At 44.5% G+C, this 12827-nt stretch overlaps 1 protein-coding gene across 6 annotated transcripts in view; it reads right to left on the bottom strand.

The window, feature by feature from the left end:
* LOC144943734 (FERM domain-containing protein 4A-like) overlaps nt 1–12827 on the bottom strand; it is a 240914-nt gene that overhangs the window by 96479 nt on the left and 131608 nt on the right. For all 6 annotated transcript variants that reach the window (XM_078871519.1, XM_078871518.1, XM_078871516.1 and 3 more), the window contains 2 exons: nt 8760–8852; nt 6335–6419 (listed from right to left, as the gene is read on the bottom strand). In XM_078871519.1, the coding sequence (XP_078727645.1) occupies nt 6335–6419; nt 8760–8852 (178 nt within the window). Of the gene's footprint in view, nt 1–6334; nt 6420–8759; nt 8853–12827 lie in introns of those variants that run through there.

The raw sequence follows: 12827 nt of genomic DNA, 5'->3' as shown, positions 1-12827 counted from the left end.
GCCTTCATCCAGTAGTGGCCTGACAAAAGGGCATTATGATATTTTTATTTCATGTATTTATTATTGACCACGCAGCCACAGTACGGAATTGTTCATTAGTCTGCGAGATGGGAATGGAATGGGTAGGAGTTTGACATGGTTTATTAGAATTTTATGGACTTTGCCACATTTTCATTACTGATGCAGTCACTGCAATGAGATGGATCACTGGCAAATGTCTGCTTTATAGGTCATGGCATTTCGGGGATTTGAGAGGATGAGAAATCAGTCAAGGCAGATAAGCAACCATTCATATGATGTACGCGATACTAGGTCGCGTACATTGTATTGCAAATCATTCGTTGTATTGCAAATCAATCATTTTCCACATTCGTATTCAACGCACCATGCTCAGGATAATTTGGCAAGCAGTTAAGAAGAGCACTCGCACATATTTAGAGATGCCGCACAAAAAATGAGGACATGATCGATTAATATTGATTCTTAAGCTCACAATACGTGCTCACGTGTGTATGTATATATGACCCCTGCAGTCACTAGAGGTGATACTATTGATTGCAATGTAAAAAAAACACACGATCCTGGAATCAAATCTCGAATATGAATTCAAGACAATTAATTTTACTATTGCGAGTGTGAATCATTGCTCTCTGAGCAGATATTCAAATTCCATGTTTAAATAGGGTGGGAGTGGTGGCGCAGTGGTTAGCACACTGCAATATGAACCTGGCCACGGCTACTATCAGTGGCTCGTGACATCTGTGCTGCCCCCCTTTTCCCTTTCACAAACCCACACTCACCAGCGGGATAAAGAATGGCCATACCATCCCAATGAATGAGATAGCACGGGTAGGTCTGCATCCAGCAATGTATTGATAAAGGGCTGTAAATCATGCTTGAATGTAACAAACAGTCTAAGCTAATGTCATGCCGTGTCCGCGGAAAGTCGAAAGTCGCATTAGCACAAATTGCAGAAAACAAACAATTAACACGTTTTGTTCATTTGCAGGAATCATCCAATTAAAGTCAGTTGTCGCTTGGCAGATCACCGCCGGTAAGTGGCAGGGCTCTGTTATTTTTCCGCCATCTGTTCAGGATTATTCCCCCAACTGGGTGTGCGCGCGTGTGCGTGTGCCGATTGCCAGCATCCGAGTGTGGGCTTGTGTTGAAATCTGTCAAAGCTGTAGACCACACATGAGCCGTGAGCTCTTTTTAAGAGTTCTGGAGTCTCAGTGGGTGAAAAAAGAAAAAAATCTTGGCAGCTCTACAGTGTGACGGCCCAGTTGGCGAGATGCCGTGTTCCGTTATTTTTGTAGGTGATAATGTTAACTTTATCATTCGCCACTATTAATAGCGCCCGGGCTATCGGTCTTGTTCTCAATGTAACAAGTCAACATCTCTCTCTGGATTATGTAATATTGTGCGCCATCAAGGAACGCACCGACTGCAATTGATCGTGTGTGTGCGAGCGTGCAGGGCTTAAATGTTGTCACCGCAGCGCAGACGTTAATAGCCTCGACCAAGTGTGCACTCTTCATGCCGCATTTGCCATGGGACAAGCCGAAATAAAGTCCTAAACCTGTGGTTCAATTATGATGCAACACACCCGGTAATTTCTACTGGGAGCGAGCGAATCAGCATCATCACTTACACGTGTGCACCGACACATTTCGGTATCACAGCTTGAAACTCGGACGTGGGAGGGGGGGGGTGCCTCAAAAGGATTTGTAAAAATTAATTGATATGTTATCAAGTGCTGTCTTGGTGGAATGTTGCCAGTATATAATGAATACATAAACAGCAGTCTTTTCTGCCATCCACAACACAAAACTATAATGACACCTCCGATTAGCACGGTTTGCTGCTGGATTTGTAAAAATTAATTGATATGTTATCAAGTGCTGTCTTGGTGGAATGTTGCCAGTATATAATGAATACATAAACAGCAGTCTTTTCTGCCATCCACAACACAAAACTACAATGACACCTCCGATTAGCACGGTTTGCTGCTGGATTTGTAAAAATTAATTGACATGTTATCAAGTGCTGTCTTGGTGGAATGTTGGCAGTATATAATGAATACATAAACAGCAGTCTTTTCTGCCATCCACAACACAAAACTACAATGACACCTCCGATTAGCACGGTTTGCTGCACGCGGTGCGAAAGAAGTTCAACGACCGTACGTAGAGTTTTGGTTCATCAGAATAGGGTCCCTCCTTGAACAATTTAGTTCCACCGTGACCGCACATTGATACGAAGGCCTTCCCGAACCGTATGTCCGTTTTGGGGAATGTTTGGTCATACTTCGGTCAGTGTGGATTGGTGATGGGTAGGCCCAGGACCAGGACAAAAATCGCCGCTGAATGTCAGCCATGGACGGGATTAAAATTCTGGTCGCCGGGCTCGTAGTGTAGCACACTAACCCCTACCATCACCACAGCCCCCCATACACAACACGTAACAGCATTCGTTGAAGAGGTTACTCTCTGATAATGACACTCAAACAAGTCAAAACCGTTCGTGGGTTTTGCCTGCCTAAGCGATCGCTACAAAAAGGGGCAATCAATAGGATTGTGAACTATACTGTTATTTCGAATCAGAATTGGTGGTAATATAGACCTTACTTTACTTAAAATAATGAATATTATAAGTATTAATACGTAAAGAAATAACACCAATGTCTCCTTTGCTAAAGTGATATGGTCAAATAATGTATTAGTAATTATCCTTGAGCTTCTATAAGGTGAGTAATGATGCATTGATTCATCAATTAAATACATTCTGAAACTCACAATACATGCATTACATTGCATGTGTGATTCTCGTCTTTGTCTGGAATTCTATCCCAACTTTGCTATCGGAGGCACGTGATGAGACAAATTACACTGGTCAACAAAAAAACATGTTTTTCTGGCCTAGACTTTTTCAGCTGTTTAAGGCAAATTTCAGGGTGCCGATTCCAAATCTGATCTCAGATTTGCTCTATCACATCTCATTTTTATGCTATCGGCATACCCCATTTTCATTGATTTTACCCGAAATTAACTCTGTCACTTATGATTGCAAGTTGTTGTGAGTCAGTGACTGCTTTAGTGTTAAAATATGGTGCTGTATTTTTAGGATAGTGTGTTTATAATATCATTTTATGTAGATATCCACATTTATTTAATATTTTTCTTCTGCAGTTTTTATTGAAAATGCAATATTTGATATCTCAAAAACCTGATGTGATAAACAAAAACTGATGCCAGATTTGGAATCGGCACCCCAAAATTACATTGAAACCGTTGGAATACCTTTTGCCAGAAAAAGTGTGTTGACCAGTGTAATTCTTACGTATCTATCAGAGCAGTGCAATCCTTGGTGGTAGAGAATGGCTCACGGATGCGGATTTCACAGAGCTACCACCGAGATCCCGTCAAAGTGACCTCTGCTCCACATGGCAGAAGGTACGGCTTTTCCACCTGCTCTACCATTGCGAGTAATGTTCACCGCGTGACAGTCAAAGACGGTAATTTTTCATCCGCAGAGCTGGATTTGAGCCAAATTAAGTGCAGAGCCAAATTTGACGTGATGGGGTTTTTTTTTTTGTGCAGTCAGTCAGTGGTGACTTGGGTTGACACCCGGTTTAATCACTGGCAGCTGCCTCGATTTGAACTCATGTCAGCAATGCTAGCTCAGCACTCTAACCCTTGAGAGCCACTTGGCCACTTCTAGAATAGATATTTTTATTTAGTTTATTATGATACTTATGTTGTATGTGTTGGGTTCAAATGAACCTCTGCAGGCTTTAGCTTGTCGTCCTTCCCCCGCGCGCCTCCGATTAGCACGGTTGGCTACGTACACACAACCACAATCAATCTTGAATCGAATCATGACCATGAATCACGACAGTTCATCAAATCGCGAGGCCGGGGAGTGGGCTGGGGGCGGGGATCCGTTACCCTCTAAGGTTTCTACAGCACACACGGCATTGAATTGGACAATGTGTATGGCACCTTCCCTACATCTACGTCAAGGGGGAAAGAAAACACAAAAAGAACCACAGCTGTGACCTTGGACACTTGGAGTACGAGACCAACGTGAGCTTCCTGTGCAATTTCGCCGCGCTCAAAGCACTCCCACGCATTGTTCGCAGGTTACATTACGAATATTCACTCCCCTCCCCACTCCCCGCCTACCGAGGTCCCGGGGATAGGATGATGGAAACCCAGCTCGCGAGAAAACGCGCCTCTCTGTCTCCTGGCGAAGCGGCACTGGGTTATCACAGCTGTCTTTGCAGGGGCGCTATCACAAATTGGTGACGAGTTGCACGCCCCAGGAAGATGAAGGTTTACCAACGCGCCGTCTCTTGCATCCTCGTGCGGCACAGGCAGAGCTTCAACAGTTAGGCTTGCTGTACCTTGCACGTGTCTATATCGCCACGCGGAGTGCATATGTGCGTATGCTGAACTTCTTTCGCGCCGTACGGAGCCAACCGTGCTAATCGGAGGCGCCACGAGACTGATCGTCATGTGGCGAGGCGTAATGATGCAACGATTGCTAAGCTCACGATACGTTCATTAAAATGCGTGTGCAGGAACTGGGGATTTTTTTAAAATACAGATATACATCGAAAACTATGGGCGCACGTGACACCGGATGCCACTAGTGGAGGCTATCGTCACCAACTTTCTCCTGAAGCCCTCTCGTGGCTAGCAGACCTCGGCATTGTCATTTCGCTCCTGAACATATCGCCATGTGCAAGAATCAATTTGAGTTTTCACTAAAGTGCAAAAATTTATTGATTTTTAAATCCAAATACAACATCCGAATCACAACAATTAACAATGGCCAGGGTTGTGGATCGTTACACCCCGATCATTGTATTTTACATGCATTTATACAAATTGTTACCATATTTTTAGAATGATGAGATGCTCCGGATTATAAGACAAACCACAAACGTTTGCTTTAAATATATCCGGGGGAATTTATTTGACAATGCGGAGAATACGGAAACGTGCTCCAGTTAAAATGGACAATCTGAGATTGACATGCATTTTAAAAGTGCTTCTTCAGACATTCTCATAACCCGCCCTTTGAAATACTACCACTAAACAATGACACATGACCATGCCACTGCGTTTATTAAATGTGATTCATTAACGACAGCTTCAATAAATTCCTCGCTTAATCTAAATTCCCCAAGAGCCCCCCCTCCTCCGACACGCTCGCTCTCTTAACAATGACCGCTCCCCCCGCTCCCATGTAACCTCTGGTTCCTTCCCATGTGTACCACCACACTGCTCGATGTGTATTGTGTATCATGTGTACCCATGTGTACCATCACACTTCCCAATGTATTGTGTACCATTGTTCTGGGGGTGGGGGGGCTGATTGTATCTGCCGGAGAAACGTCTTGAAAATCACCTTTCTGATAATCACGTAACAATTTTTTCCATTAATACCAACCATTTTATGGTCACTATGTACATACACAGAGACCGTTTTTGTTGTTGTCAATCCACTGCTGGATGAGTGCCTCTGGACACACCGTGCCAAGTCGTGGGCGGGAGGGTGGGTGGGTGGGTGGGGGGTTACCATACATCATCACCACGCTTGTCAGTTCCAGTTTGCAAAGGCAGGCAAGCGTGGATTTGCGAGCATGCAGGTACAGTGCAACGATGTATTTAGCGGCACTGCCCTCTACTGGCAACGTAACCCCATAGCAACCTCCAATCCCTGTCCTCGCACATCGTGGTCGCCCATCCGAGTGCTATCCAGGCTGAAGCTTAGCTTGCGAGGCCCACAAGATCAGGTGCATTCTGGGCGAGTCGGTCAGTATAATAAAATAGCGTTGCAATGACTATGTCACAATTGCCACGTTACAATGGCCGCGTTACAACGGCCGCGTTACAACGGCCGCGTTACACTGGCCACATTACAACGTCCATGTTACAATGTCCACGTTACAATGTCCACGTTACAATTGCCACTTTACAATGGCCGCGTTACAACGGCCGCGTTACACTGGCCACATTACAACGTCCATGTTACAATGTCCACGTTACAATGTCCACGTTACAATGGCCGCGTTACAACGGCCACGTTACACTCGTCACGTTACAATGTCCACTTTACAATGTCCACGTTACACTGGCCACATTACAATGTCAACGTTACAATTTGCACGTTACAATGTCCACGTTACACTGGCCACATTACAATGTCAACGTTACAATTTCCACGTTACAATGTCCACGTTACAAGGACCAAACGGAGTCAGGGAAACCGCAAGGAGAGCCCTTACCATGCACTGCCGTGTGTGTGTGGGGGGGGGCATCCTTACCTTGGTGATGCGGGATTTGGCGTTGAGGAAGAAAAGCTCCACCGTGGCATTGTCCTTCAGGTAGGTGACGCTCTCAATGTAGAACCTGGGAGGGGCAACGCAGCACGTTCACTGTGCACATCTCGTCTCTGTACGTTGCACAGCGTTTCACGTTAGGCGGTGTCCAATGATCGATCCATCAACCGAACCAGGACCGAGGCCGCCATGCGGCCGGTGCAGCCACCTGATGCACAAATTGAACCTTATGGCGGGACACCCCGTGGTCCCGAATAAACGGAAGTTGAAATCGTAATTACGTAATTTATTTTTGGCGACTCCGTCCCACCGTGCACATAAACACCATGACCCACCTGGCGCAGATAATTCTGTTGTCGTATCGTCTAAGCACAGCAGCGAGGACGAATGTGCCGGAGAAACCAAACTTTGAAAATTTTGCTTTGCCTGATGACGACCGCTTGTGTTGCGATCGAAACGTCGCGATTTGTTTTATTTTATTTTATTTCTAACTCCGTGAAAGAACCAAAGAGTATGTTTGAAAGTTTGATTAACACATCGTGTAGAGCTCATCGAGAGGAATAGATTGCCGTGTCGTTCGCCTTGGACAGACATAAAATGACGTCGCAACTCAGTTTATGCGAGAACCGGGGGCTTATGGGACCCCCGGGGTCCCGACATAAGGTTCAAATGGCGCATCGAAGATTCGGCGACCCAAAAATAAAACATAATAAAGTAATATATTTTATTATGTTTTATTTTTATTATTTTATTATTTCCCTTCTACGTGATATTACCGAAAGAACCAAGAAGATGGATCCCTGCAGTCACGAAAGCTTTAAATCGAAAGATAAATAAATAATAATTGCCACTAAATCCCGGAGAGTCGTGCCTGGCCTCAACAACCTTAGGGAGGTGGGGGGGGGGGCACTCTGCCTGGGCTCGCGATTGATTCCCGGTGAAGGGCTGCCGTCAGCAGCGGATGATATCTGAAGCGGTTGTGCGGTCTGGCCCCTTTCACCGATCCGTACTGACCCGGCACGGAGTATGGCCAAACAACCCTACCGAGCAACTTGGCAGAGAGAAAAAAAAATCGGAATCTGAATGTATACTGGAGAAATCCAGTTAGCCATGAAACTCTTTTTACCGCAGATGTCCAGTAGGGGCGGGTCAGAACGTATTCAACTCCACCGCCCCCACTTTCACGTGCATTTGCTGGATAAATAATTGAGTCACAAAATTTAAATGTGCCTGTGTGTGCGCGCAACTGAACTGAACGCTGCTGCGTGCAGACGCAGATCAAATTGGGGCTTTTGAGATTTGAGGCTCACCCTGGTACTCTTCTGGCTGGCTCGTTCGCTTGCCATGGGCCCATTGTGTCGCGGTGCTTTCGGGTTCAGCGCATTAATAAAACCCCTGCCAATAGAGGGCACCCCGAACTCAGACTTCAGTTGCTGCTCCCACGAGGGATACATTCACGAATCCATCGGCTCTTGCTACAACCAGGGCCAGATTGGTTCAGGGCTGTTACAGTATTGGGTCTTGCTCTTTGTATGTTCTTTGGCTTCGGTTTGCCGTTTAACCACCACGCATGTCCAATGCCAAACACTCCATTCTTTTAGACTTTGGTTATTTCCGTACTGGTTTTTAAATAAGATCTACAAATTGTAACATTCAAAAAAACCTAAACCTTCGAGGTTAACTGCTTAAGGAAGAAACATTAATGAACAAACTCAATAAATACATTATAAACAGATAGATAAAAATGAATCGACCTCATTTACACGGATGTGTAACTTAGGCTGTGATAGAGATTTATAGATGCCCCACTGATTTCTAATGCCCCTCCTATTTTTTTTTCTATCAACAAGAGATTGAGTATTGTGGTATCGATGGCTCGAGATCTCCAGAGTGGCGAGTGTTAATAGATAGTGTGAGTGCATTGAGATTGATGGGGAGAGGTTTTCGATAGTTTTTAAATCTCTAATTTCTCCATAATGTCTCCCGTGTTGAACATGTACTCCCAGTTTTTGGATTAATACAAAAAAATCCACAAATCAGGCCCCAATACGATATTGTAGATGATCCAAACATTGTTTACGTTTCGGATTGATCAGCACACTGAAAGTGACATCACTAATATTACAGCACTCTCACTTTTCCTGCCAAAACTAGTGCCACGTGGCATCAAGTAATGTCGCTATTGCTAGCAGGAAGACATTTGACATTAGTACATGATGGAAACAACGATCAAAAAACACCCAAACATGAAAAAAGATCTGAAATTGTCCTTTAAAAGAAAAACTGCTTGTTTTTCATTCGAACTCGTCCAGACTCCCCATTATTTTCGTGGGGTATCGATAAAATTTCACCGCGCAATCCTTTCACATCACCGCGCGGCACACGTTAGATGAGGGCGAGGTGGTCGTACCTAACGGCGAAGTGCAGCGTGATGGCACCGGATTTCCGCGGAAAGTCATGCTCCAAAACCCGCCTGTCCAGCTGGAGCCAGCTGTTGTGTTCCCTGCAGCGACACACGAGATTTAAGAAACGGCGCGGGAGAGAGAAAGTTGGTTAGCGAGGCCTGCTTAAGTGCACTTCCCAAAGCTGTCCCAGCTCTCAACGAGAAAAGGTCTTTTGGGGATCGTGACGGCAAACCGGGTGTTTGTTTGAGAGTTCCTTGGTGGCTAATATTCTGCCACGTGCACTCCATTGTGATTCCGTTGAAATATTTGAAATAGATTGAGACTAAAACGGTTAAACAAAGAGTAATTTCAACTAAATGAAACTATTTTTTTTTTTTACCAGGTAAGACCCGACTGAGCAACACAGCTCTTTTTCGAATGATAGGTCAACGAAGTGGCAAACCATGTGGAAATGTATGTCAGCCAAATAACTCTAAACCGCACGTTGTTTCTAAATGTGGAGGGAAAAACCACGCGACACGGGGAGAGAGACACGCAAACTCCATATATACAGGCGTCAGGGTTGGGATCGAACCCACGACCTTCTGTATAACATCTCGGCACCGTGGCGCTCCTGACAACAGGCATTTGAGATCTAGACTTGCAATAAAATAACAATTCAAGTATATTATTAGCATACTGTTTTTAATAATATTAGTTCAAATCCAATGAATGGGAATAAAACTCAAGCAAAACAATAAAGAGTGACGACTGCGCACTTATTATTTACGTTATGACAATTTTCTGCTCACATTCATCAGCAAAGGCCGCGATGGACCTGTGGGAAGCCTGCAATGGTTATGGATGTCAGCAGCTATGAAACCCGTGGAAAATTCCAGCCTTGCCGGGTGAAAATTCACCAACAATAACCTCCCCCCCACAAGCCATAATCACACTGCTCAGACCAGGACCACCGCCACTCAGCCTCCCTCTACTACTCCCACCCCGGGCTCCGTGATCCGCTGTAAAAGTGCATTCGTGGGTGAAACAGATCTCAGAGGGCTTCTCATGCATGATTCACGGTGTCTGCTTAGCTGTTTAATTACGAGCGCCGCAAAAAAGTAATGGGCATTTAATTCACATTTCAGCGCCTAACAAGGAAATTGTTTAACAAGGTTTTATCATTCTAATAAAGGACCGCTTTTTTTTCTCTTGTGTCTAAAGACTCTCCCAGAAAGTGTTCAGGCACGGCTTCGGGGAACGGCGCAACGGTGATAAACATTGCAAGGACCAATTTGAAGGGACATTTTTCCAACTTCATTCTGATGATCACATGTATGAACACTCAACAATTGGTTGAAAACATCTTAATGTTTAGAGGACCGCAAAGCTTGGGAAATTATTGGCACTGCTTCGCCACCTGGTAGCCTTCCAGCTTGCCTGTGTTTTTTCAGCCGTTATAAGATGCTATATAAAACATTATTGTTATTTTAAGCCTCGGTTATATTCAAGTCAAATGACCTACTGCTTCAACAAATGCTTCATCTGTACACATGCGAAAATCAGAGTCGTTTCCCACTCATTTGAGCAGTGGGAGGTGCTCATCTTCTGTTTACAGCTCTGACTGAGCCAGTGGTAGAATTACGCTGATTAATGTGTCAATAGAACTGTTCTAGACTTTGCAACAAAACGGTTCTCATTTTATTAACCCTCAAAGGATGAAAGGTTCGGTTGAACCCCACCAAAATGTTAACGTGTGACCTTGCAATTGAGCCCATTGCACTATCACTGCCCCACCGGGTCTGTTATAAGTAACGGGTTTCGAATATTTTTTAGAATCTGAATATTTATTTATAGTGGAGGAATCCGATGAGCTATAAAGCTCTTTTTCACAGATGTCCAGTAGACACGTACACTTCCGTTTAAAGATGACGAGCACAGAAGATCAACACTCCAAATTGTTTTAGATTCATTGTCACCGTTTCTATGAGCCCACAATTTTCACAGCCCTGAATGTCACAATATATTCACGCATGCTTTTTTAAACATGGTGCTCACGGTTGTGTTTTTTTGTCAATATACACATTACCTCCCTGGCTTGCTGTGTTGCTGTTTGCAAGAGTCCATGACAGTATTGCACTGTGCTGTATTTGAAGAGTATTAATCCCGTAATGGCTTCAGGTTAGCGCATTGCACCGTGAGCCCGGCAGCCTGGTTTTCGATTCCCGGCCACGGTTAACATCGGTGACGAGTGATACCAGAACAGGTCCTGCCCTTCACCCCCCTCCCCCACCCGTTTCTTCATCTGCTTGCTCTGACCAGCGTGGTGAAGTATGGCCAATAAAACCTCCCACAACTGACACGGCGTGATGGTGTCAGGAAGCCTTCATCCAGCAGCCGACTAAGACCAGAGGTAAAGCAAAATGACTTGTTGGACTTCAAAATAAAGTCTTCTCTATTATACATAATTTTGGAAGGATGGTATTTTCCAAATATGCACAACTTACGAGAAGGGAATATCTGGTTAGTGGTTGATTGCTGCATCCGTTAATATTTGCGTGATGTGACGTGTACAAAAATAAGCTTATTACAAGGAACCTTGTTAACCCTTGATAGATATGCAACACACTATTACTTTGTATTACAACTACAAACGTAATTACTTAATTAATTAAATATGCGGCGCCGCTAATTCACGATTCATTTCAAAGAAGAACAAGGCCTCAAAAACAGCAGCAACATATGCTCACCACTGGCACCGGCACGGCCGTGAGAGTAGATTTATACCGCCCCGTACGCAAAAAGCAATCGAGTGGATGCCCCACTTACGCCTGCTGCCAAGTAAGCTCACAGAGATCGGCTTCGCTGTGCACATTCGCCTCCATACCGGGGAAAGCACTCGCACGCACAACCCGCATGAGGACGCCCACAATGTTTGCAAAACTCGGACGCGTGTTTGGCAACCGTGAGAGCAATAGCGCGTTTTTTTTAACTACGCGCTAACACACGTAAGACGACCGTGTTGTTGGAACACCTCGTTTGAAAACGATTGCCACTGAATGCCCGAGCTGAAGTTTAGTTATCTTTGCACCAGAAAATCCCCGCCACCTCTCCTACCCTATTCTCCTTACACACAAAGATCTCCCGTATAGCCTTAACAGACTGAAGGAGTAAGTGCTGTTAGCGAGCACCTATAAACGAAACTATTTTTTTTCTTTTATCAGGTAAGGCCCACTGAGCTATATAGCTCTATTGTTGAAGCGACCTGGGCACAAATGATAACTTCACGAAGTGGCTATTCACGTGGAAATGTATATCAGCCAAATTACTCTGCACACGTTTCTATATGTGGAAGGAAAACTGGAGGACCTGGAAAAAAATTCCATACGATCACAGGAAGAAGATGCAAACTCCAAATAGACAAGCATCTGGGTCAGGATCGAACCCACAACCTTCTAGAAACCAGGAGAGGTGATTAACATCTCGTCACCGTGCCGCTCTATGAAGGCTGGCACAGGAAATCAAACCCTTGTCGTCGGATTCGTAGTGCGGCGCGCTAACTACCAAACTACTGCTTCCTACATACAGACACAAATAGACACGTCAATGTACAGAGTCACACATACTGAACATAATACATAGACACAAGTACAGACAAAGATCTTCCTCATAGCCCTAACAGACTGTTGGGGCAAGTGCTGTTTGCGAGCACCTGCGAATAACTTGCAGACAGACACACAACGACATTCCCCAACCTTCGCTCGTATCAGATGGGGAAAAGTGGAGGATTAAATTTAAACAACCAAATAAGATGGCAATCAATGATGGTAAAATCAATTCTAGATTTGAAGTTTTCGTGACTGCAAGTATCCATACTCTTTGGTTCTTTCGGTAAAGTCACGTAGGTGAAAATAATAATGAAATAAAAAAGTGTAAAAGTGAAAAGAACTAAATAAAATCATGGTAAAATCGTGCACATTGTTGGGATTGAAACGACAACGCAAAAATAAACGGTCCTCCTTTGCTTCGTAAAAATAATGTAACGCTATTGTTTTTTTACGGGGTCGCATGGCCTCTGGAGTTTTTGCGGCTCG

Source organism: Lampetra fluviatilis, chromosome 32 (genome assembly GCF_964198595.1).
Source record: "Lampetra fluviatilis chromosome 32, kcLamFluv1.1, whole genome shotgun sequence".
Taxonomy (NCBI): domain Eukaryota; kingdom Metazoa; phylum Chordata; class Hyperoartia; order Petromyzontiformes; family Petromyzontidae; genus Lampetra; species Lampetra fluviatilis.
The sequence above is the reverse complement of the archived record's forward strand: the minus strand, read 5'-3'. Positions and strand labels throughout refer to the sequence as shown.